The sequence below is a fragment of the Trichinella spiralis genome (genome assembly GCF_000181795.1).
Source record: "Trichinella spiralis strain ISS 195 chromosome Unknown Scfld4, whole genome shotgun sequence".
NCBI lineage: Eukaryota > Metazoa > Nematoda > Enoplea > Trichinellida > Trichinellidae > Trichinella > Trichinella spiralis.
This window is the reverse complement of record NW_003526943.1, coordinates 5,607,975-5,633,228: the sequence shown is the minus strand read 5'-3', so window position 1 is coordinate 5,633,228 and position 25,254 is coordinate 5,607,975. Positions and strand designations below refer to the sequence as shown.

At 32.0% G+C, this 25,254-nt stretch overlaps 7 protein-coding genes across 7 annotated transcripts; 4 read left to right on the top strand and 3 right to left on the bottom strand.

The window, feature by feature from the left end:
* The first annotated feature begins 267 nt into the window (after positions 1 to 267).
* On the top strand, positions 268 to 1,981 carry Tsp_01441 (coagulation factor IX). Its single transcript, XM_003377162.1, has 5 exons — positions 268 to 318; positions 663 to 910; positions 1,075 to 1,343; positions 1,510 to 1,643; positions 1,769 to 1,981. Exons 1-5 carry the CDS (start codon positions 268 to 270, stop codon positions 1,979 to 1,981), a joined length of 915 nt encoding a protein of 304 aa, XP_003377210.1.
* Positions 1,982 to 8,162: 6,181 nt separating this feature from the next.
* Positions 8,163 to 10,652, top strand: Tsp_01442 (hexosaminidase domain-containing protein). The gene is made up of 6 exons (XM_003377161.1): positions 8,163 to 8,173; positions 8,542 to 8,636; positions 8,729 to 9,363; positions 9,484 to 9,809; positions 9,900 to 10,143; positions 10,167 to 10,652. Exons 1-6 carry the CDS (start codon positions 8,163 to 8,165, stop codon positions 10,650 to 10,652), a joined length of 1,797 nt encoding a protein of 598 aa, XP_003377209.1.
* Positions 10,653 to 11,188: 536 nt separating this feature from the next.
* Positions 11,189 to 14,182, bottom strand: Tsp_01443 (putative F-box domain protein). The gene is made up of 9 exons (XM_003377160.1): positions 14,129 to 14,182; positions 13,697 to 13,861; positions 13,510 to 13,572; positions 12,711 to 12,858; positions 12,296 to 12,564; positions 12,055 to 12,214; positions 11,800 to 11,975; positions 11,573 to 11,743; positions 11,189 to 11,473 (listed from the first exon to the last, which is right to left on the bottom strand). The coding sequence occupies exons 1-9, from the start codon at positions 14,180 to 14,182 to the stop codon at positions 11,189 to 11,191; spliced, it is 1,491 nt and encodes a 496-aa protein (XP_003377208.1).
* Positions 14,183 to 17,535: 3,353 nt separating this feature from the next.
* Tsp_01444 (hypothetical protein) lies at positions 17,536 to 17,798 on the bottom strand. The gene is made up of 2 exons (XM_003377159.1): positions 17,679 to 17,798; positions 17,536 to 17,577 (listed from the first exon to the last, which is right to left on the bottom strand). Exons 1-2 carry the CDS (start codon positions 17,796 to 17,798, stop codon positions 17,536 to 17,538), a joined length of 162 nt encoding a protein of 53 aa, XP_003377207.1.
* Positions 17,799 to 17,888: 90 nt separating this feature from the next.
* On the top strand, positions 17,889 to 18,976 carry Tsp_01445 (hypothetical protein). Its single transcript, XM_003377158.1, has 3 exons — positions 17,889 to 17,987; positions 18,067 to 18,277; positions 18,951 to 18,976. Exons 1-3 carry the CDS (start codon positions 17,889 to 17,891, stop codon positions 18,974 to 18,976), a joined length of 336 nt encoding a protein of 111 aa, XP_003377206.1.
* Positions 18,977 to 21,401: 2,425 nt separating this feature from the next.
* Tsp_01446 (putative trypsin) lies at positions 21,402 to 22,835 on the top strand. The gene is made up of 5 exons (XM_003377157.1): positions 21,402 to 21,497; positions 21,842 to 22,077; positions 22,150 to 22,421; positions 22,495 to 22,607; positions 22,680 to 22,835. The coding sequence occupies exons 1-5, from the start codon at positions 21,402 to 21,404 to the stop codon at positions 22,833 to 22,835; spliced, it is 873 nt and encodes a 290-aa protein (XP_003377205.1).
* A 1,471-nt stretch (positions 22,836 to 24,306) lies between these two features.
* Positions 24,307 to 25,249, bottom strand: Tsp_01447 (hypothetical protein). Its single transcript, XM_003377156.1, has 3 exons — positions 25,183 to 25,249; positions 24,689 to 25,001; positions 24,307 to 24,373 (listed from the first exon to the last, which is right to left on the bottom strand). Exons 1-3 carry the CDS (start codon positions 25,247 to 25,249, stop codon positions 24,307 to 24,309), a joined length of 447 nt encoding a protein of 148 aa, XP_003377204.1.
* Positions 25,250 to 25,254: the final 5 nt, after the last annotated feature.

Sequence of the window (25,254 nt, the reverse complement as noted above, 5' to 3'; positions counted from 1 at the left end):
ATTATAAATATGTCTTGGCAAAGTGAAATGAACTTATATATTAATTTATTTATTTCTATGATCAATGTTTGTAAATATAGTTGACTGTATATATTAGCTTAGCAATTAGAAGAAAAAGCATAAACAACGGTAACTGATGGCCTCGAAACAGATAATTTACTTGATTCGTCTGATGCTCATCCATATTTCTAAATTATCATGTTACAAATAAAAAATACCGTAACTGTAGGCCATTTTATGCAGTGAACCCATTTTATAAGAAAAGTGATGAAGCTACAAATTTCACTCCTAATTTTTTTACTTCAAACTGTAAGTACGGTTTATTAATACGTCATTGAAAAATTAATTCAAACAGCCGAAAACAAAAATATTCATTGTTAATCTTAAAAAAATAATGATTTTTTTGTTAACATTTTTAAGCAATGACATATACATAACAAAAATAAACAGTGAACAAACACAAGCAATCAAAATGCAATACAACATTTAAATTTCATCTTTGATGGTAATTTTAGCAGCGATTTATAATCTAAAGAAGTTAACTTCCTATTTAAAAAATAGGCCATAAATTTTCTTTTAACCAAATACAATTTAAAATTTAAAAACCGTTTAAACAAGTATCCAAATTTAGCACAAATATTTTGAGGTGTTTACAATTTCAGACGTTTACAGAAGAACGCTATGCGTGCGGTTTGCCGTATTTTAAGCCGATTTTGAATTTTCACGCAAGTAATCGAATAGTTGGTGGTTTCGAAACGAAGCCTCATTCACATCCATGGCAAGTTTTTATTAAAATTTTTCAAACAAACAAAATGTTTTCAACTTGCGGTGGCAGCATCATACAACAGGAAGACGGGTTCCGAAATTCCTCCAACCTTGTTCTCACTGCTGCTCATTGTTTGCATGATCAGTAAGCTTATTACTTTTACCTTTTTTTAAAAATGATTTCTTATTCATTTATTTAAAAAAATTCTGAAAGACCAAAATGCGCATATAAATTCACATGCAAATTTAAAATTTATCAAGTATGTCGATTTAAAACATTTAAATTATCGTTTCTCGTTTATGCAAAAGTGGAAGTTGGACTGCTCCAGCGAAGTTGGAAGTTGTTGCCGGCGCTCACAGTGTCAAAAATTTGGAAAGAACCCAACAAAAATCAAGAGTGAATGCTTACATCCCTGGCGATTACAGCGTGTATACGTTTGTGAATGACATTGCTTTATTAAAATTGGAAAAGCCTTTCGTATTCAACAAATTTGTCCATCCAATTTGCTTGCCAAAAATCGATGAATCTCTACCAATAGGATATAAATGTATGGTAGCTGGCTGGGGTTCATTGCGAGGTTTGTATGTTATTATTGTGGGCATTATTTTTTATTTTTGTAGACAGTTTCTGCAAATAAGTTGATTAAGATAAAGGATGTCATATTCGGTTAGCATTCATTTTTATTGTCATCATTATTTTCATTATTAGCATCAGGAATTTTTTGGTGATTCTGTCATTCATAGAAAGTGGTAAGCTGAGCAGTCGATTGATACAAATCGAAGCGCCTGTATTGCCAACAAAACGATGCTGGCAAAATCAAAATCCGAAAAAAATGTTTTGTGCAGGTTATTTAGAAGGAAGGAAAGATGCATGTCAAGTAAGCCTAATGCATCATGTTCCTAATTTTATTATTACAAATAAATTATAATTTTTACTGATAATTATTGATTTTAAATTATTTACATGGTTGTCTTTTTTTAATGAGAAATAAATCTGATTTAGGGTGATTCTGGTAGCCCATTAGTTTGTCGAGTGGGAACTAAATTTATTCAATACGGCTTAGTTAGTTTTGGACATGGTTGTGCGAAAAAAGGATATCCTGGTGTTTACACGAGAGTTTCCAGTTTTGTGCAATGGATCGCAAAAGCGGATGCGAAATTACAAAAAGTTTCTGCACGCGTATCCAGACCAGCACTTGATCAGCATATTCAATAATGAAACATTAAACATCATATTTTGCATTCTAATGAATTGAAAACTCCAGTAAATCAGCGTTATTAGCACATGTATTGTCAAGCTGAATTTATGGCGTGAAAAACATGCAGTAAATTCAGCAATCATTATTTATATTTTAAATTTTACAAGTCCAGTGTGTGCTCACAGAAAATCACATTCCCCATATTTGATTTATTAAACAGCTCTAAACAGGTTTGTTATAAAAACATTAACTGAATGTTAGCAACAATTTTTACAAATTAAATTTTCATAAAACTCCTGTTCCCTATTTTTTGCAATGAATATGCGTGAAAATAAAAATGTACAATGCAAATCACCTTTCATACAGTAATTTTTTGCAGTGACCCATTTTATGATTTTTACTTTTTGTTATAAACCGTTGGAAAATTCAAAAAAAGTAATGAAAAAATAAGCACTGCATTAAATGAATATCAAAAACGATTATTTATTAAAGTGTTGTTTACATGAAACAGAAAACGGTTTGATCAATAATTCAATAATTAGCTTTTATAATAAATAGCATTATACAGTCAATGATGAAAACACATTTATTGTTATATGAATTATCCTTGACGTTCATTCAATATTACTATAGATTCCGGCAAATTGATTGCTTATCAACTTATAGTTTTCTGCTTGCCACATGTAGCTACTTAAATATTGTTTCCAATTTCTGTGCATTCAATTTGCTTTAAAGTAAAATATTCTTAAGTAAGTGCATCATTCAAATTATTTATTATCTTGCAACTGAATGTCATACTGCACTGTCTTATTACTCTCGGCCTCATTTTCTCATTTAATATATTACATAAAATATTATTCTGTATAAAATATTATATATTTAAATAAATATTATTTTGCACAGCTAGAACTAGCATGTGTATTTAGAAAAACTTCAACTATCAGATATAATATATTGAACTGTACTAGTGAGTTTGTTTTCTACAAGAAGGATTGAATTTTAGTATTGTTTTGTAATAAGTGAACGAAAATGGCTTTTTGAATTGCAAAGCATACTGTTCACGTGGTGTTATTTTAAATTGCGTAAAGCATATAAAGTGGTGATTTAGATTTTTGCGTAATTTTCAAATTATTTCCTGCTATCCACTATTTAATTTGTTATAAATATGTTATAATTTAAAAAAATTTTTTTAAGCTTAATTGATAAACAGATTGTGAATAAACTAGTTGATGCGCTATAGTTGTTCATTGTTTGTGACTATGTTTAGTGATGAATGTTTGCATCTGTATCGACAGATTAATTGCTGAATAAAAATTGAATTTTACACTGCGAATAGTTGTTTGAATTCCATGTTTTGTTTTCGTTGCTTTTTTTGAATCAGAGTGATATGCAAGTTTTCAACGTAATGTGGTTGTTTTTTTGCCATTTGTAATACAAAATATTAAATAATACACGTGAGAAATATTACAAGTATTGTCAGTTAGCTTGGTATAAAATTAGTTTTTATAATTTGTTGTGCTATTGTCAGTTGAACCACAATTTGAATCATAAAATATTGTACAGAAAAACTACAGTATTCGATTTTATTATAAAGAAAATAAAGTATGTGCTTATTATACAGAATGAGATGAATGTTTTCATTTTAATAGTTGCAAAGTTTGATATTATTTATGAGGAAAATTAACAAAGTTGAAATAGAAAAAAAATTTTTTTTTCAGAAAAGTAAAAGTGAATTATTTTAACGATTGTAAGTGAATATTCAGAAAGGTGAATGTTAAAAGTTTCAGACGCTGATAGCTGTCATGTTGTCTGAATCAGCTGCTGTGAAATAGAACAATTGTCGAACAGATGCGCATATTCGAAGCACTTGAAATTATTTTTTAATTTAGTTTTCTCATTTAAAAAATGTTGAAGTTAACTATTAGATGGGTAAGATTTGTCGGTCAGCGGCAAACTAGTCATTTTAAGTAGTTCTTCATATTTGGAGGCATTTTTGCCACCGTGGATAGTTATTTGGGAACTTGTTCCAGTTGGTTGCAGGGCAAACGATTCATTTTCATCAAGTTTGGCAAGCATTTAAATAATACAACTTAAAAAGTATAGCCCTGCCATGGAGGTGGTATACAGTGCGAGATTTTTTTGTAAGTGAACTTTGCATTCTTTAGCATATTGTTTGAATATGTTTGTTGACTTTGAAAATCAGTACTAATCTGTGGATAAATGAATGAGCAATTGTGTTCGTATTTGTTCACTTTTGAGGTGGTTGCTTTTGAAATATGATTTGGAAATGCCATTTGAATTTGGCATGCTAATTCAACACTGAGACGAGAGTTGAATTGCTTACACGAAATGGAAACTGCGTTTAATTTTTCCAAGATGAAAATACTGTGAAAATAGTTGTAAATTTAGATTGACATTTTAAACTGATTTTATCTTTTTTTTCCAAAAAAAAAGGTGCATAATGAATGCATTTGAATATTGATGGAAAGTTTGTTTTTGTTTGTTTGTCTGTTCCCAAATCTTCATGCTGCATTTTATTTTTCCATTGCTGGTTGGTGTTGTTGTAGTTTTAAAATTAGACAATGATTTTTGTTTAATTTCTAGTTTAAAATTTTTCATTTTTTTTCCTTAATTTAAATTACCAGTTTCAGTTGTAATTTGTAATCAGCAAAATGAGAAAAGAATAAAATGCAGACAACAGTTCGAAAGGATGTTCGAAAAAATAAATGCTTGGCAATTTTGCAAAAAGTGTTGTTGTTTGCGATAAAATATTGATTTGGACAATTGAATTGAACACACAACGAAACTTCCTCTACGTTGCATTTGCGTCACTTCTTATGCAAAAAAAATTGATAATCTCTCTGGTTGGCGTTTTTGATGTTTCTCAACCGTCAACGCTGAAATAGAAGCAAAAGAGGAGGAACAGCCGGATGAAATGATGCGTGAAATAAACAAAAGCATATTAATAAGAAAAAAAAATATATATATGTATATATTGGTAATTGAATTATGCAGTAATTGCTGGACCAAATGACGGTGGTTCAGCTTGGACGGACGTGGTCATTTTTCATTTTTAAACAATGTATTCAATTTATGCGCAATTTGGATTCACTGCGTCGTCTGCAATTGATTTATCACATTATCCGTTAGCTTTGAAAAGCGTTATATTATGTCTGTGTTGCTTTGGCGCAGTTGGGGTCTTTCTCGGCTGCCAGGAGGTTTGTTTGAGATTTTGAACGGTGATGTTCAATGAAGGCGTGCTTCAGAGATTCTGTTCTGCCCTACCCATTGGCGGACAGTTTGGTGTACGTTGTACTAGTAGTGCTGTTTGTTTATTTGTGTAATTTGCTTTTTTACAAAGAAAATTTGCATGTTTGTTTTTTGTATTTTTGCTTGTACTGATAAGATAATGATGGTATTTTGATGTTTCTGTTAATTATTTAATTATTTATTTTGCGTTTTTGATTAGTGACAAAAAAGTTCTTGTGTTCAAATGTGGATTTTCAACTGCATCGGACTCTGTTAGTGTAATTCAATTGATTAAATTTCACTTTTTCATATTCATTTCAATCAATCAATTGTGATTGGTTTAATAAACAGAAAATTCAAATACAATCTTGCGTGCCGTGTATTTTAGTTGATTCTTTTTTTTTCCAATTGTTAACAATACCCTGCGATAGTAATCGAGATGAATAGATGCTGTGTATGTGTAAGCAATGAATATTTTTTTTCTATTTTGTTGACAATTTTAAATTTCATTCAATACATTTGTACATGCGTAGTGGAATCGAGGTGATTTCAATTTTACGATTTGCAAATTTGAATTGTTTCCTTGGTATTTTTTTTTAATACATGTTTCTACACGGCAAATGGTGTGATACTTTCACAGGGGTGGGGAATATAATTTTTTTTATAGATTATTCATCCAGTTTTTTTTTATCTTATTACATCATTTCAAATCTCAAGCATACAATTGTGAATGAAATGACAAAGAAGCGATTGTGCAAGTGGAATAAATAATTTGCATGGTAAATTCAATCTCTTTTCGAACAATAAGCACAAAATATTTTCCACCATTGTGTTGTTTGTTTGTAAGTGTTTTTTCAATTTTCAAATCTTGCAACAAAAAGTTACAAGTGCAATCTGATAAAAAAGTGAAATGCACAAGCGAACAAGTTGTTGTTGTTGTTGTAATTTTCCATGCAAATTATCGAATTTTCAATTTTATATTCAAGTGTAATTTTTGATTAATAAGGGCTTTTTAAAAAATGTTTGATTTTCTGCTTAACTTTTCAACTTTTACGCTTGATCAAGAGCTGATGGGACAGTATGTTGGTTGTATTTGTTTGCTTTGTTGAAAATTGCTAAAATTGTTGTTGTTTGGTATTTTTCCAGAAGTAGCGTATATTTTTAGCTTCGGTTGAAGAAATTTGCTGATTCTTCAATTTCAAATTCTATGCATACTGTATTTTTGGTCATGTATATATGTTGTATACATGGGTATGAATAATTTTTTCTTTTCTTTTTCTACCAACGTGTGACGTTGCTTTTCAAGTGGACTTTGTGTGTGTGTGTGTGTGTATGTGTGTGATTTGACTTACTTGATGTGCTGCTGTTGTTATTGTTTGCGCGACGTTGAGAAGAAAGTCGTTGCTGCGTTAATCTTGGAACGTTTCATCCGGTCGTAGTTGGGTTGCTTGGAAGTTGTAGCTTTGCAATTTTCTTCACCTTTTACACCATAAAGTGCTGCAATTGCTTCCATGTAAACATTTTGTTTTATTAATTATTTCCTGTTCGACTTGTGAAATCAGGTGAGATGTGGAGATGACACCCAATGCCCTTATGGTTTGTGATTGGGATTGTTATTCGACCACTTCTTTTGAATAATGCTTGCATGTAAATAAGTAGTATTCTCTTTTTAATTTGCATATTTATTCAAATATTTTCTCAGAAACTTCACAGTTTTAAGTCAGTAGTTTAGTAATGATGATTCAATTCGAAGTTGGAATTTTTCGATATTAAAACGATTCTAGTTTTCAACGTTGCGTTGCTATTCGTGAGTCAACGTCGGAAACTGTAATAATTTTTATAGTCCAAGCTTATCTATATCTATTGTTTGTTTGTTTTGTTTTTTGGGTATTATTGAAGATGTATTGATTTTTAGGTTTCAATTAATTGTTAGGTTCAAACAGAAAAAAAATACATGGATCTGATCAGACTGTAGTAATTGCGTTTTAAATTCTTTGAAAAAATTTCTTTTTAAATAATAATCATTTGATTTAAGCAAACAAGCAAATGTTCTTTCTTTCAATAAACAAAGAGAATAATTATAGCATCGCATGTGTTATTTTGTTTTCTTTTTGTTGATCAAAATGTAATGAAAATGATCGATTGAGATTGATTTATTTGTTATTCTACCAGAATGGAAATTTTGAAATTATTAATTTATTCAAATTGAAAATTTTTTTTGAGCAGAATTGAAAATTATTTTTTCATCTTGTGTAATCTGCGTAAATTTTTGCAGATTTTGAACACGAGCGATGATTGCAATTGATTGACAAAACTTCAGATTTGCAATCATTGAATGATGCATCATTGAATTTGTCATTATTTCCATTTCTTTGAATTGTTTACGTTTGTTTGTTTGTTTGTTTTTTATTTGTTTGTTGTTTGTTCTATGTAATTTTGACATTCATATTTGAAGGCGTTAATCAGTGAAACAGACGATTGCATCGGTTGCAGGCATGAGAGGCATTATTCCTTATCATTCAGGGGTATATTTATGAGAGTGGTATTTGTTAATTTTTTCAGTCAGTGTGCATCATATTATTGTAAAACTGATTTAAATATTCATGGAAATTTGTATGGTTTTCATTTTAATTTTTCAAATGTTTACGCAGGATGAGGTTTTTGTAGTTTCTTCGTTTTCTTAAACTGAATGTGTAATTTGAATATTCAATTTAACAGAGTTGACCATGTCTATATATATACATGTATATGTGTGTACAATAGTTGAAGGTGGCATTGTATTGGAATGTACTTCGTGCAATATTTGCACACTGTTGTTTGCATTTTAAATTGTGTATAGAGTGTGTCAGAGTTTGCCTTTTGTGAATAACTGTTGATCATCATTGTCTTTGTTTGAATCAAATTCCACTGGATTTGTCGAGAAACTCTCCAAGCATGAAATTTGTAATAATGCAAACAACGTTTTTGTATGTCCATATTGTACATGGATATGGATATATTTTCATGTGCTTTGTCTTCTGTAGTATATGCGTAGAAAATGGCTAATTGTTGTGTAAGATTTGTTCTTGCACAGCGTGTTCATTGCAAAAAAAAGCACAGCTGTAATAACAGTAGTTGTATTAGCGTACAAATTAGTGAATATTGTTAAGTATGTTTTTTTTGAAAGAATTTTAACAAGCATTTTCTAAAAAGTAGAAAATAAACGTGAGATATAATTGTTGTTGTTTGAATGAATGAATGAAACTTTTGCGTTGAATCTGATTTTCGAAAAAAAATACTTTAGTATGTTAAATTTTTAACAACAGAATCATTTTGTCATTTTTTTCAGTTATTCTGGTGCTCATTGTTGTTTGATTGTAAATATTCATGCTGGAAATGAAAATAATCCGTTGGAAATCGAAAGCGATACCAATTTGCATATTGGTATTCGTCGGCTGCTTTGCTTTATACATGAGTAAGAGTGGTGGAATCGTTAAAGCTTCAGGTTGTGTTGTTCACTTTTTGACGATTTCTAGTCAAGCTGAGCTGGACCGATGCAGAAGATCCGGCCGACTATGTTGGCCTACCGAAGGATCGACACTTCGGATGGCACGAATCGAACGAGCGTTTCTACTACGGCATCGAACGCAGGGCCGCCGGTCGACCCTGGATGCCGTTCACCAAGCCACCGCCCGACCAGTTGCCGCCTTTTGACAAAATCTCCTTCGTGCCCAAACAGCTAATTGTACACTTGGATTTGAAAGGTGCCCCACCACGGGTTAACCAGTTTCGCGATTTGTTCGAATTTTTCAAAAAAGCCGGCGCCACGGGCTTGTTGATCGAATGGGAGGATATGTTTCCATTTGAAGGCGATTTGGAACCGTTGAAAAACAGAAACGCCTACACCAAGGCCGAAGTGGAAAGCATACTGGGGTGGGCGAGGGAAGTTGGCTTGCACGTGATCCCGTTGGTCCAAGTGCTCGGCCATTTGGAATGGGTGCTCAAGCATGCCGAGATGGTCGAACTCAGGGAAAATGTCATCTTTCCACAGGCGGTTTGCGTTTCCAATCCCAACGCCACCCGCCTGGTCAGACTGATTATTGATCAAGTGCTTGCTTTGCACGGCGACGACGTCGAATACGTTCACATCGGTGCGGATGAAGTTTATCAAGTGAGCGTTTTCAAATATTGATTGTGCTGACTGAAGAAATAGAGAATATATATATATATATGCTTAAAATTTGTGCAAAATATTGTTGGCTCGTTTTTGTAAAAATTTCCCCAATTCCAGTACGGAGAGTGCGCGCGATGTGTGGAAAACTTGTACAGTCGACAATTGGAAAGGCAAGATTTGATATTGGAGCACATTGCCAACTTGTCCATTTACATCCGAAGTGAATTCAACAAAAGGGTGCTTGTCTGGCACGACATGCTGAACGTGATGGAAGAGAAGTCGTTGGAAAAGTGGTCGCTTGGCGATTTGGTCGAGCCTGTCGTTTGGGCGTATGCGGAAAATTTGGAAGAGTATTTGCCGTTGGAATTGTGGAAACGTTTCGAAAGGATATTCAGGCACGTCTGGGGTGCTTCGGCTTTCAAAGGTGCCGACGGTCCGTCCAGGTGATGAAAAACAAAAACTCAAACCAAAATTCCCTCTTTTTCTTCCATAAAATTATCATCATCATCATCATCGATTACTTCTTTTCACAGATATTATTCAAATGTGAACCACTACTTGATGAATCACCTTTCTTGGCAGAAGCAGATGAACACGCTGGTGAAGGAGAAGGTGAAGTTGAATTTTCGGGGTATCATTTTGACCGGCTGGCAGCGCTATGATCACTTCGCTATTTTGTGCGAGTTGTTGCCAGTCGGTATACCGACACTGGCAGTGAGCTTGGCGACGTTGCGTGCCGGCGGATACGACAGTCGTGTGGACGAACTGACGGCACGAGTGCTCGGCTGTGACAGTTTCAGGGTGGACACGACGTTGCTCAGTTGCACGTTCCCGGGATTCGGCATCTACTCGAGCGTGGAACAGTTGAAGGCGGTGCTGGCGGATTTGGACGAAAGTTTGTACTCCAAGCACGAATTTCAAGGTTGGATGAACGAATTCAGCATTCGGAACAACTACAGCTCGGCCCAGAAGTTGGTGGAACTGTGCCCTCAGGTTCGCTGGCGGGTCAACTGGTTCCAAGGGTTCGCCGCACCGTTCAAAACCCAACTGAACGAGATGTTCATCCCGAACACGGCTGCCGAGTTTTTCGCCGTCTACGTCGAGCCGACGGTGGCGCATCTCCAGAAGTTGGCCAACTTTTGCAAGCGGATATTTGCCATGTCCAGCTTCCCTCGACGGCCATTTCCACTACAACGCCATTCGACAAAAGGCAACACCACCGAAATGAGCCAAGAGGGGGAAGATCACGCGAACGTGATGCTGCTGCGTTCGCAGTAGTCGCTTGATCGACCGACCATGATTCTCCTCTTTTTCTGTCTTTTCAACTTTCTGTTGTTTTACATTTGTATTATTTGTTTAAAAACTGCAACTGAACAACAATTGATCCAATCAAGATGATATTATTTATGTATAGCTGTTGCTGGCTGTTGTTGCAGATGTGCTTTTATTATATGCATACATACATACATATATATACATATATGTATGTTTGTCAATTATTCATTTTTGTTGTTAATGTTGGCTTTGCGCCTTTTGATCTATTATATATCATGCGACCGCCATTCGACAGACGACGGCTTGTATGTATCAAAAAAAAACACTGTTATCACTTTATATGTTTGGATGTTAACTTGAAATGGTACTGCATTTATTTTTGTTTTCTGTTTTTTTTTCTTTATTTTCTTTAAATGAAAAATTATATATTTCACTATTGGAAATTTGAATTGAATTTGCATGTTTGGAGAATTTTCAAATTCAATTGAACATCAAATCGTTGAAATAAGCGAGCAACGGTGCCAGTGTTGATTGGCAATGGGTACTGCTACGCACCACGGATCCTCGGTCGGCTCTTTCGAAATTCGACCTCACCACTTCGCAGTATTCGCCGTCGGCAATTACCAACGACTGCAACTGCAAGCATTTCATGCGCAGCAGGTCGATAAATTTCGACGACTTGTCCGAAAAGCGAAGCTTGTCCGAATCCCAACGAATTTCCAGCACTTTGATTTTGGCAATATTCTGCGAAATGCAGTCGATCACTTGATCGATGTGAATTTTGGCGGTCACTTTCGGACAACAATCTTCCACAATGCCCATTATCAGGATTCTGAAATTTTTTGTGAAATTCATTCGGTTGAATTTCGAAATTAAAATATAATTGCAAAACAGCTTACTGCAAGTGACTCAGTTTTGGCAGTGAACTAACCCAGAATTGTTCGAGCAGTTTTTCATTTCCACCCAAATTGAGTCCAAGAAGCTGCTCACCGTATATATTGAGAAATTCAATCAACGACTGCTCTGAAAGCGAATCGCAGTTGTCCAAATCCAGGGCTGCCAATTTGGAACAATTTCCAGATTGGATCCATTTTTCCAATACCTGAAGTGAAAATTATTTGAAAAAATTACCCTAAACAGACAAACAAACAAACAAACGGTGCTCACTTGATCAGTGAAATGTTCCAAAACAGCGGCCCGAAGCCAACGTAAATTTGAAAGTCGACTGAGCAAATAGATCAGACATTCTGAGGATATGTCCGTGGCAGCAATGTTCAGTTCTTCAATTACGCTGTTATCCCAACAGGCGTTCATTACTGCCTTGGAATCCAGGGCTAAATATGTTATCAAGTTCAATTATTATCTGCTTTTCAATCTCTCTCTCTTTCTACTCTAAAACAAACAATTTCATACTCGTCTGCTCCATGTGCAAAGAACGTAGACGTTTGCAACGTTGCAGCAATGACTTCAACGAGGAACCGTTGACTGCTTGACAAAAATTAACAGAAAGGCATTCCAAGTGTGGTAAACTGGACGAAATGGATTCAATATGTTCATCAGTTACAAATGGAATCTGCAAATATACATAAATAAATATATATATATGTATGTATGTGCAATTTTATTTAAGTCAATCTCAATCTCTCTTTCTTACCCCCCACAAATTCAGAACTCGTAAATTTGGTGTATGGCTTTTTAGCTTGCTAATGTTGATCGTTTCATAAACTTCTTCTTCATCCTCTTCCCATTTTTCAAAAGTGCCAATCACATGCAAAACTTCCACCGTTCCGATGAAAGAATAAATTTTACGAAGGAAGCCTTCGAGGAAAATATTCTCTGACAAGCATATCGTGAGCGAGTGCAACCGAGCTGGAAATGTCTGCAAATCTGCAAAGTCGTGCAGCTGTGTAGCCGAAGAGAAATCTAAAATATTGTGTGCAAAATTGCATTTGTAAGAGCAGTTATGGCTGCATTAGAGCCTGTCATTTCATTTGAAATAAAAAATAATATCAACAAGATACCAAGCTGCTAGATTAAAAAATGGATTGTAATTTGCCAATACAACATACCCAACGTTAGGTATTGCAAATTGGGACACTTGGTAGCTAATTCATGCAACACCGGGGCAGTGATCTGATCAGTTTGCAGCTCCATCAGAGTTAACGACGGACCGAATCTAGCGCTGATCAATGCTAACAACGCTTCCATAGAACTGACCTGAAATTATACCAATTTGAAAATTTTTTTTCTTGAAATATCTATCATATATGCATATGAAAATGAAGAAAAAGACAAAATATTTTTCTACTTTAACATACTTTAAAAATAAACAAAATAAATTGAATTTTTAGAAAATAAATTTATGAAAAATTTAATGAAATTCAATGAAGCCTTTTTTCATTTTAAATACAGCAAGCAAAATAATGAAACGCTTCTATTGATGAAAGCTTTTTATTAATGAAAAACTAATTAAATATTTCTAATCTTTTCATTCCTAAATGTATTCACTTTGATTCTTTCACAGATGTCATCAGAGAAGGTGCATTCTTTTAATCAAAAATGCAAATGACGTCAACGAATGAAAGTAAAAAACATGAATTTTTTAAAAAAAATTAAGGAAATTTTGTTTCGGTGAAATTTTGAGAACAATCACTGATGACATAATAAAACACTACAAATATCCGATCAAAAAACTGCTCATCCACTATTCAAGAGCATAATTTTTCTTAAAAAATGATGCAATTGTAAAAATTTACATTTGTTGGAAATGAAATTATTCAATAAACAGAATCATATTGTAGTTTAATTTTCTTTTATTTCATATATTTTGTTCTTCTTTTCTTCGTTCAGCATTCAACAAATACTGACCCAACTGTATTCTAATATTAACATCTCCCACTTGGCATTACTTTTGAAATATAAATTTAGTAACTAAATATATATATAAATCAAAAATAAAGAAGGAATATTACCAAAGTTAAAAATAAACAATACTGTAAACTGTTAATTTGCAGTAATTAAATTGAAGAAATTTGATATTAAATTTATAATTTACCTGCAGACCACCATAGACAGGACGCAGGCAGACGCGTTTCCAAAGTCTCGAATCATAGGCAAGTGTACGCCATTTTTTACAAACTCGGGCAGATTTAAGAATTTCTTTGTGAGATAAATGTGAGAAAATGTGCAAAAGCACTTTGTTTGGCAGTTGATCCATTTCCTGAAAAATATTTATTTTTTAATAACCGTTGTATCTTTTATATTTTGTTGTCAACATTGGTAATGAGAGAAATGAATTTTTTCCGATGTGCATTTGCACTATTCAACAAGCAACAAGTTAATGTGATTTCTGTTTGCACGGCATAAACCGGAACAAAGCATTTGCTAGTAGTATATATTGTTTGTTTATTTTTATTTATTTATATTCTTTCATATGTATTTACACTTTTAGCTAAGACTTTAGTCGACTAGTTTTGCAAAAACAAACTTTAGCTTGATGACAGTGGTTATGTGCTTTTAGCTGTTTAAAATCATTTATCATGCTGAAAGCTTTGATGACAATATGCTCAGAGTCTCTTCTTTGGGATTATCCCATCTGCTATTAGATTTTATTAGCAATTTTGACATTTATGCATGTATATAAATAAAGCACTATCAAAAGTAATCTAATTGGTGTTTTGCTTGGCAAGCACTGATCCTGCCCTTCGATGATGGAGCAGGTGCGTAGCAGCAGTCAATAAATAAAATTTCAACTTTCATAAACGACACCATTCTAAAATCCAATGCATTCAACAGATAGTGCTAAATGAAAGCTTGTTGAAATAAACATTTTTTTAGCTTCTTTCATTGTCGTAATACATTTCTTTAATGAAAACTTAAAAAACACTTTTTTCTCTGACTTATTTACTACCTTTGAGGCAAATCAAATTCGCTACGCAGTAAATATGTTCTTTTTTGTGAAACAAATATGCAAATGTTTTTAACGTTTGCCATGCTGTTCAAGACAAAAAACACATTGCATTAAGTAAAGATGAAATTCATTGTGGGAAAAAATTCACAATATGCTCTTAATTTCACTATGGTCAAACTTTGACGGAAACAGAACATCCAATGTTTTCTCTTTTTAGTTATAAACTGCTTTTTAAACTGATTGCAGACATATAAATATATTAATAAATAAAAGCACTATGTTTGAATAATAATCAAAAACAAAACAAATAAAATTCAAATAAAGTGACAATATTTGACTATATAAAGCGAAAACTTTGCTTTTATAATTTCATTTTCCACATCGATGATAACAATAAAATCATTTATTCAAATATATGAGCAATGGATTTTTCATTACTTTATGTTTGATTAATAAAATGACGTGTAAATTTCAATAAGGAGCAACAATTTTTCAATTTTTTGGTTATTAAAAAATTAAACTTACCGTTCTATCTGCATTGTCGTTTCTTTGATACAAGAACAGTGACATTTTAAAAAATGTTGCTCAAACAATAAGCTTGATCAAATTTTTACACAAATAATGAACATCTTTCATTGTGCTTGGAAACGTTCTCATTGCATAGATGAGAAAATGAATTTCAACAAATTAAGAAGAATGTCAAACCATGATTACTTTGTTGCACTTCAATGAAAAGCATTCAATGAAAAGCAATCGTCAAAAAGAACAACTTGCAAGCAACTGACGGTTGTAATACGTCGTCTTGAAAATCCTCGTGGAACTTGGCAAAGCCAAAAATAAAGTGAAAAATTTGTCAACTTAAAGCCTACCTGAATAAGCAATAGTAATATTATTTATTGCTTTACATCTACTAAGCTGTACCAGCGGATCCTGTTTCACATATTTCATTGTTATACATTTCATTTTTGAAATTCTTTCTAAACAATTAACACTTAAAAAATCAATAGTCAATCAATTTTGAATGTAAAACATTTTAAAACAATTCATCATTTTCTTTACATATATATATTTAAAGTAATTTATTAAAGTTAAATATAGGATGCTGACAAAGGTTTCTGTTTTAGCACCGCCTACTTTTTGATTCACTGTCTAATGTCTTTTATTGATTGCCCACTTATCTGATTGGTAAAAATTATATTAGCTAAAATATTATTCAATGCCATTAAACTAAGGGAGTATGTATTTTTTATACTGCATCACTATTTTTTACATTATTTTTTGTTTAGGAATAATGAAAAGTAATATCAATAATTTTAGTCGGGTTTCCAACAACAAACCGTTGCATTTCGTTCCTAAGCAGATATTTTACATGAGATGAAATATTTTGCTTTTGAAATTTCATTTAGTTAACCTTTCCTCCTTATGATATAATTATTTTCATTGTTTATTTTATCTATTTTTCTGAAACTGCCATACGTCAAAGTTGTTGCACAATATAAAGCATATTGTCAAAACATTATAGCCATTGCAAAGCATAGCAGTGAAAGGATAAACTTAATATTTAATAATGTTAAACACCTTAATAAGTTTATTCTAAAAAACAAAGAACATCATCTAAAATAACTGGAATATATGAATTTTTAAGAAAATTTTTATAGAGCGACACTGCATAAAACAACGTTATAAAATATTGAAAATTTTATCAAATGCACTTAAAATATTCATAACTTAAGCTTAAATAAAAGAATAATGATGCAGCAAAAGTAAACCTGAGCATCGAAATAAATTACCGTAAAAATAAATGTAGCAACTTTAAAACAAATGTGGAAAAATGAAATGGAAATTTTATATTTTAATGAAATTCTACGAACAGGAAAACCGCATGCAAAATCTGTCAAAGAAACATTAAAGTAAATTCATTCTAAATAATATCTGATTAGTAATATAAGCAATTCTTAAATTTTTTAATATTCAAACATGCCAGTAACAGTTTCCAAATACACTACAGATTTTTGCTGCATGTTTTAGTTTCTTATAAATTAATAAATTTTACTACTATACAGACCATAAATTTATCAGCTGGCTTTTATTTGATGACTTTTATTAAAGTTTTACCACTTGATATTTCAATAATCATTATTCATTATTGAATTCATCATATTATTTTTTAAACAAAATATAAATATGACCGAAGCATTATTTCAAGTTTAAGTGTAGAAATTTCATTTTCGATGTTATTCATAAACTAATAAATTGAAAAATCAAGTAATTCTGAGTCGGATTTGCTACCTATTACTCAACTTTTTCGTAACTGCTTAACTGGAAATTCTTTTGAATTATAAAAAATATGTATTTAGTTTATAATTAAAAACAATAAGACCCAAAACGCATTTTCAACATTTCAAGTGCACTGAAACTTTGCATTTTATTGTATTTTTTATGTTAAATTAATGTACAGTTAAAACCGTATAATATTTCAATGTTACTTATTTTTGATGTTCTAGAAACTTCATTACATTATCATGAATGAAGAAACATTTTAGTAAATCATCTGTTTTTTGTGTAATTTTTAAATTTAATTAATTTTCTTCAACGCAGATAATCATCAACAATAATGAACATTGTAGTGAAGACTGATGTTAATGAACGGATTGAAAATAAATAAAATATTGATTTCTATATAAATAGCTAACCATAATTTGATTTTTTAATTACACATTACAAACATTTGCTTCAAATAAATGTTGACATTTCCTCATATTAACATGAAATATAATTACCGTCAAATTATCTTTCTTCTTTAAGCATTTTTGCATTACTGAATAATTTAGTTACATAATATGAATTTCTTTAATTAGAATGAAGCAATTAATAATATGATTAAAATGCAAATTTTAAATTTTCATTTTAAAATGCTTTTATCTTGGATCATGAAATTGCTGGGCTAACAGTTTTAAACAGCACTTTGCCAATTTTAATCGATTTCAATGAAACAAAGTGAACTCTGCAACAGCATTGTCTTTGTACTGAAACATGTTGCCATATGACAATCAATATGCCATTTACGTATATATGTGTATTTATAGAGAGATGACATTTATTTTTACTGAACACTTGCTCTGCTTACCATTAAGTTATTAGCAACGGCATATGGATCAAAGTCCTCTCGAAGGGTCTGCACTTTAGTCATTTCTTGTGAAATGTCGAAAATTGATGGTCGTTTAATGTCCGGTAGTTTCTTCGCCATTTTAAAATGTTGAATACAGCTGATGCGCAACGAAAAAAAAAATCAACCCTTCCTAGTCTGTAGCAAAAATGCAGCAATCCATTTAACCGAATGGGCAAGTGGAGAAGCTCGCAAACGTCAAGCAGAATGAAGAAGCAAAGCAATCGCATGGAAAATGGAGACGTTCACTTGGCTGAGTCAGCTGTCGCGGTTGGTTAGATTCCACAAAGCTTCTCTTGCCATGGAATATTTTGTTTCATCTTTGTGAGATAATCTGCTAATTTTAAAGACAGACTGCTTCTCTGATCTACCGGATATAGAATTTCATTGGACAAAAATAGAGGACTGTCAATGTGACAGCAAAAAATGCGACTGTCACCATTCTACTGGTTGTTCATTGAACCGTTTTATTCCAACTTTCACGAAACAGCTGAGCATTACGAAATTAATTGATTTTGTTGCTAAACACGCTTTTCTCACAGCAAGCTATTCAATTATGCGTTTGTTCAAACGAAAATATTGTTGCAATCAAAGAAAAACACGAACTAAATTATATTTTTGAACAAACAGCGCAACAGAATCTTATCTACTTTCACAATCAATCAGCTTCATTGAAAAGCAGCTTCATCTTCTCACGTCCCTTGCAAATCATGACGCAAAGAAATTTACTGCTCGCATCATTTTCTATTTAGCATCCACTTCAATGTTTGATTTGAATAATATTTTGCAAAAGTGGTCTTTCAATTTATTGTTGTTTATCAAAAATAAGAAACGTCATCATCATTTGATTATGCACGTTAAATGCGATCACTCAGTTCTTGCAATAATTGAAAATTCCACGCCATCTTTTATAATCAATGTTTGAAATTCAAAATAATATCATCTACCCATTGTCCATTGTATGCATTTATTCAAAATTAATTTAAAAGTTATAATTTGTTTGCAAATATCTTTATACGCTTTCTCTTGCAAATTATCGAAGGCAGTCAAAGTGAAATTCTTATTTTCACAAGAGTTATTAAATTAACACTTACAGTATCAATTATTAAATAAATATATTTGTGAATAACTGCCAAATTAGCATTGATATTATTTCAGGTACCAGATAGTAAAATTGAGTAAATAAAGCTTTGTCAATGTTCACTATCGGATAATTAATTTTTTTAAATATAGATGTGGGTACTGTGCAACAAATTTAATTGAAAAACTGCGTAAACTGACATTGACTAAATTAAATAGTCAGTGATATGAAACTGCTAATTGCACAGTCTAATCAATCCTCTGCTTACAGTGCTGAAATAAATTTGTTGAAAAGTCATTTAGCAAATCTGCACTTTAAAGAAAATTTATTCAATTAAAAATGTCACATTTTGCATTTGGTAAAATTATTATTCGTCATTAATTATTTCATAATTATGAATACTGCGTAAAAAGAAAAAAAGTAAAAATAAAGAATGGCGAGAAAATAAAGTGTAGATTTTTATGTTTTTACACAAGTGAACTTTGTATTTTTATTTTAAGAATTGAAAAAACAACAATTTAACATACGCAAGTGAAATTTTAAATTAAAAAACAAAGTACATAATATGCAAAATGATATCACAACGATTAACGTTCGAAAAATGCGCATAAATAAAAATTCAATTTCAGCTGACAGCTCAAGATTTATTTGATATTTTATAATTTACGGATCAAATGAACTTTGAAATACAAATAGAGATATTTAACAAAACACTCCAGCGTGAATTTAAAGCTGATGAATTAAACTTATGATATTATTAAAATTTATCTTAAAGCATGAATGTAAAATAACGCTAAATCGTTATAAAAATTTTTACATTTTTAAGAATTTTTCTGAATCTAAAAAGATTTTCATTACTATAAGTCTGTAATGAAGAATAATTATTTGTAAAAAAATAATTTTTTAAATGTACATTCCAATTCTTCTACAGAGATATAGATAAATAAAAGGACAGATAAAGGAGCGATACATAAAGTTTATTTGCAAATTATTGAAATTTATTTTTACAAAAAGTGAAGACAAAATTTTCTTTAGTCAAAATGTACAACCAACCGCTTTTTATAGTACATAATTTCATTATTATGCAGTAAGTTTTGTTTGAAAATTGCACCTTAAAATCATTTAACAGAATTTTAAACTGCAGCAAAAAATGCGACAGGTGATTTGATTATAACAGCAAGCTTTTAATTTTTACTTTAGATTTAAAAGATAATCATCAATATGAACTGTTTGTTTAAATTTATTTTTTACAAGTAACTTTATTTATTGATGAAGGTTGTCATAATTCTATATCATGCAATAGAATAGAAAAAAGCGGAGCTGCTATTCAATTTCTGTTATTTAATGTTAAAATGTAAATTTTTTTAAATTCGAGCTATGTAATAATTTTCTGTTTTTTTGGTAACTTTTTCGTAAAATTTATTGTTTTTATTATTTTTTGAAATAGCTTACATTACATTTTTATTATGAATTCAAATTACGTATGATTTATCTCAGATGTTCGTTAGATGAAGAACAAACGGAAGATGATGAAGCTACAACAATTGTAAATAACTGTATTACAAGGATGAACAATACGTAGTGAAAAACTTTCTTTGATGATGAAAAGCTTAAAGTTCGCGTAGAAAGCAAAATTAAGTACTAAAAAACCAGTGTCAAGAGTGGATTATTTCAATTTAGTTCAAGAAAAATCAGTTGGATACTTTTAAAATTTGCATGTTTTCGATCAAGCGTGGTAAATAATTTAGCGTAAACAGTAAAAAAATGAATAAAAATGCATAATTCAATATGTAAATTAAATACTACTGATATAGCATTATGTATAATAAAAGGAAACATGAAAAACAAAACAATGCAATTGTGTTTACCTTAGGACGAACTTCTTCATGCAGATTTTGTCCATTGTCTACTATGATGAGTATTGGTCTCGTCGCATGGAATGTGAAATGAAAAATATGCCTTTTTTGAACAGATTCATTTTGTAAAATAATTTCTATTTTTCATCATTGATTTCAGTTGGTAATCAGCGAAATAATATGCATCCGTGTTTATCTCACTGCTTTGTTTTAATATTGTTGTTGTTGAAATGGAGCTTCATTTATTCAAACAAATGATAGTCAGTTGGCAAGAGAAGGCCATAAAAGCGAAAATGTTCTGCGGCGCAAGATTTTGACCTCAACAACGAGCAAAAAATGCTCATATTCCTTGAGGAAATGCGTTCCAATGGTGTGGCTAAACTGATGAACACGATAAGCTATTTATTATTAATGTGGATAATTTTTAATGAACTCTGATGAAGTTATTTGAAATCATATTTATAAAAAAAATAATAACTAGTTTTAATTTGTCAAGTAGCAGAAAAGGAAATGGGAATAGTTTAAGTTTTTTGCGGGTAGTAAGTAATGTGTTCAAAAGTGCAAGCATAGTTCAATGATATACTTTGCTCTCATTTTGATGCTTTCTATCTGTAATCCCAGTTAATGAAAAATTTTTCACTTACGTCACGTTTGTTTAATTTCAATTTTTGCTTTCTGTTATTTACCAACCGTGAAATTGTGAATATGCATAATAAAGTTCATTGTGCTTGTAGCTAATAATATATAATGAACAGTGTGAAGTTCAGTTTACATAGCGTAATTGCATTGTCGTTAGCAGTTCACATGGAGCAACAGATTTCAGCAAATGTCTGCCTATTGAAGGTATACATTGGTATTCATTTGTTGTTTATTTAATGAAGAAGGTTTAAAATCAAATTATACGAGCGAAGAATAGAAAGTGTGATAAATTGCACCTCTTTTCCAGCAAAGACCTTTCATTTGAAGCAGAAATTGTAATAAACAATTTTTGTATTCTTGAATTTTGCTTCAGTATAAAATGACTATGCACGACAAATTCAAATTACATTCATCCAGTTTAGAAAAGGATGAAATTCGCAATCGTCTCATTTTTCACCATCTTATCCTATTGTAACTATGTGGCCAGTGGTGTCAGTTTGTGATCTGATTTGAAGAATATTTATGAATTAATAATTTGCATTTTCCAGTGTGGAGAAGGTCCCAGTCAGAGTAAGCTGGACGGAGTGAAAGGGAACAGAATTGTCAACGGTGCAAGGGCAATTCCGCACGCGTTTCCATGGCTAGCTCATATCACCATCGAATCGAAAAGGAAAAACTTATTTCCCGACCTCCGAACATGCACGGGTTCCTTGATAGATACACCAAAAATGACCAACAGTTCAGTATACGTTGTCACGGCTGCTCACTGCTTCCGAAACAACAAGTAAGCAAAACTGAATAATTAATAATATTATTATCATTGCAAAGGTGAAAATGTAACCATCCCTTTTTTAAGAGGTCCATTCGGGAACCCTCAAATTGCGTATGTGCGTTTCGCATCGTACGACATGAGCATCGAAGAACCTTTGCGCAAAAAACGCACATCCGCCAAAATTATAACACACGACGGTTATCAGAAGCATCAAGTTAGCATCAACGACATTGCGCTGGTGAAATTGACAAAGCCAATCCCATACAGCAGCTACGTCCGTTCTATTTGCCTGCCGCAGAGTGGGGACAACATCGAAGGAAAAGCCTGCTATTTCGCCGGCTGGGGACGAACTGTCAGTAAGCTCACAAAGGATGATTCAATTGCCGTTGGATGTTCAATTTTTAGTCAAATTTCAAATTTCTATTACAGGAAAAAGCGCGCTGTCTTCCGGAAAAGAGCTGATGTATGCGTCGTATGAAAAATTTAAAGAAACAGGCAACATGATTTACACGTTGGACAAAAATGCAGCTTCGATTGCCAAAGTTTTATCACTTTTGATTATTAATTTTAAATAGGATATTTCATTTGATGCATGTGGTCGAAATCATTTTCAGGGAGATTCTGGCGGTCCGTTGATGTGCATTCGACCCGGCGAAAAAACTTGGGTTCAACATGGTGTTGCCAGCGTTTCTATCGGTGATTTGACGAATGTATTCACGCGTGTTTCAGCTTTCACCAGTTGGATTACGTACAAATTGGAAGAGAAATGAAAATCACTCTTCTGCGGAACAAAAAATTAATTTTTGCATAATTATAAATATCCACAAATGGTGGACCGCAGTAAAAAAACAGAAATAAAATATGTCATTTGAAATTTATTCAAATTTGTAATTGCAAATTTTTAGTTTACCTGAAATGACATTTGCAAAACAACAATCAAACATTGGTGTGGGTTGAAATTCAAGGAAAACAGCATTTTCATGCATCACGTAACCAACAGTGCGGATTTGTGACTAAATCAATAATTCATTAATAATTTTAATAGAAAAGAAATTCAAATTATAGAAAAGATGACACATACACACACACACACACACACATACATAAACGGCTTAATAAACAGTAGAATATACAAAACAATTAATAGATTGGAAGATGTTTCATCGCATTGAAAAAGCGACATCGAAGAGAAACAACGCATGCAATGAAAACAGTGCGACCAAGTACTTCGGTGTTAGAAGTTCCTTAAATTTCAATTCAGCGAAAATTCAATTAATGTCGAGTTTAAAATCAAGCTCAAGTTCGACTGAATGGCGATCGATAATTTTTCGAATGTACGTGGGATGTATGCACCACTGCCACTATTTAAGACGATCTAGCGTCAGTCTGCTTGGTATTATTGGCTTTTTCCTGTCACGCTGGCCGATGGAATCAAATCTTCGGCTTTTAGAAGAAAATGAAAAATTGTCAAACGAGGTATGTTGTACACTGAAGGTTGTATTTGCACGTCAGAGTCAACGGAATTTAGAGAAAAATGGCATTTTTCGATCGAAATTATTTAAATTTAATACGTAAGAATATGTGATCGATAAAAAACCTTGACACTGAGCTGAGGTTTGACCAGTCTGTCATTTTCTTTCGTTTATTTAGCTCATTTAGAACTTGTATATTGAACATCTGATGAAAAGTAATTTTTAATTGTCATAATCATTGACTTTCAATCACTGCTTACTTTAAACTGTATGATTATGCATTTGTCTAGTGATTAAACTGGTTCAAAAAATTAGAAACGCTTCAGACTTTTCAGATAATGACACAGACATAAACAATTGTGAACTGAAATTATCGTTTAAATTACGTTGAAACTGTTGAATTCAAATACATATTACTGAAATTTCAAAAGCTTAAATATCGAATCAAAGTGTTATCACACTGATGTAGAGTGGAAATTGTTCAATCCATCTTATCCATCAGCGCATATTGTCTTTACTTACCGTTATAATAGGCACCTAATAGTTTTGAAGTGTTTATTTATTCCATGAAATCTATTGATCTTAAGATACACTCGACGTGTTTTACATTTCCTCGTTTATTTTGTTACAAAAAGTAGCTTCATTATTCAGCATCCAAACTTTGTCAGTATAAATAAGATTCTAAGTTATTTATTGTATCAGTTATTTTTTTTCTTTGTAAAATTACGATTGTAAATTTAAACTGAATAAAGCTGAAATTTACAATTGATTAGCGCAACAGATCCAATGTGTATTCAGTGTGCACGTCACTTTGGTCTGTAGATTTATGACAAATTCTGAAATATTGACTTACACATTAACTGACTACTGCCTATGTAAACGCTGAATTAATAATAATAATAATAAGGGAAATCTTCAAATTACAAAAAATTTAAAATTTGCATTTAGCTTATAGCATTAATTTGGCACAATACTTTAATTTAATTAACTTAATTAATAATTTAATTTAAATGAGAAAACAATAAAATTACGAAAGTTACAAAAAGAAAATGATTTTCAAGTATTATTTTTTAATCAAATAATTTTCTTTTTCATGTAAATTTCATATTGCCCAGTGTGAGTGAAAAAGAGTTGCAATTTTTAGTATAAACTTGCGCAGTTGAAACTCGATCGAAAAGCCGAAGCGTTGCTCATAATAAGCCAAGAGCTTGCCAGTTGTCAAGATGAGAGGGACAATTTGCAGCGCAAATGCGCCGAACTGGCGTTGAAGTGTCGAGAGCAGAGACGCTTGTTGAAGGCGCAAAAAATTAGAGAACAACAAGCGGAACAGACTAGCCGCAAAGATCAGGCGGATATTTTGCAGACGCTGAATCGCGTCAACGACGAAAACCGTGCACTGAGTGCGGAAATTGAGCATCTGAACGCTGAATTGGCCGAAGCCCACGGAGATGCGAAAGCAAGCATCTGAAGCTTTTGTTTAATTAAAAAATTTTAAATTTGAATATGTGAAAAGATATTCTTTTTTTTAGTGTTTGAGACAAAAGTTAGCCAGTTTGGAGACGGCAAAAAATGAGAAAGAAAAGTACCATCAAAATGATTGTGCTTGTTCAGAAGCGGAAATGTTGAAAAATCTTGAAATATTAACCACAAAGGTTTGTATTGGTTTTCAGAAAAAAATATCCATAAAGAAAGAATGTTAAATTGTGCCCCATCAACT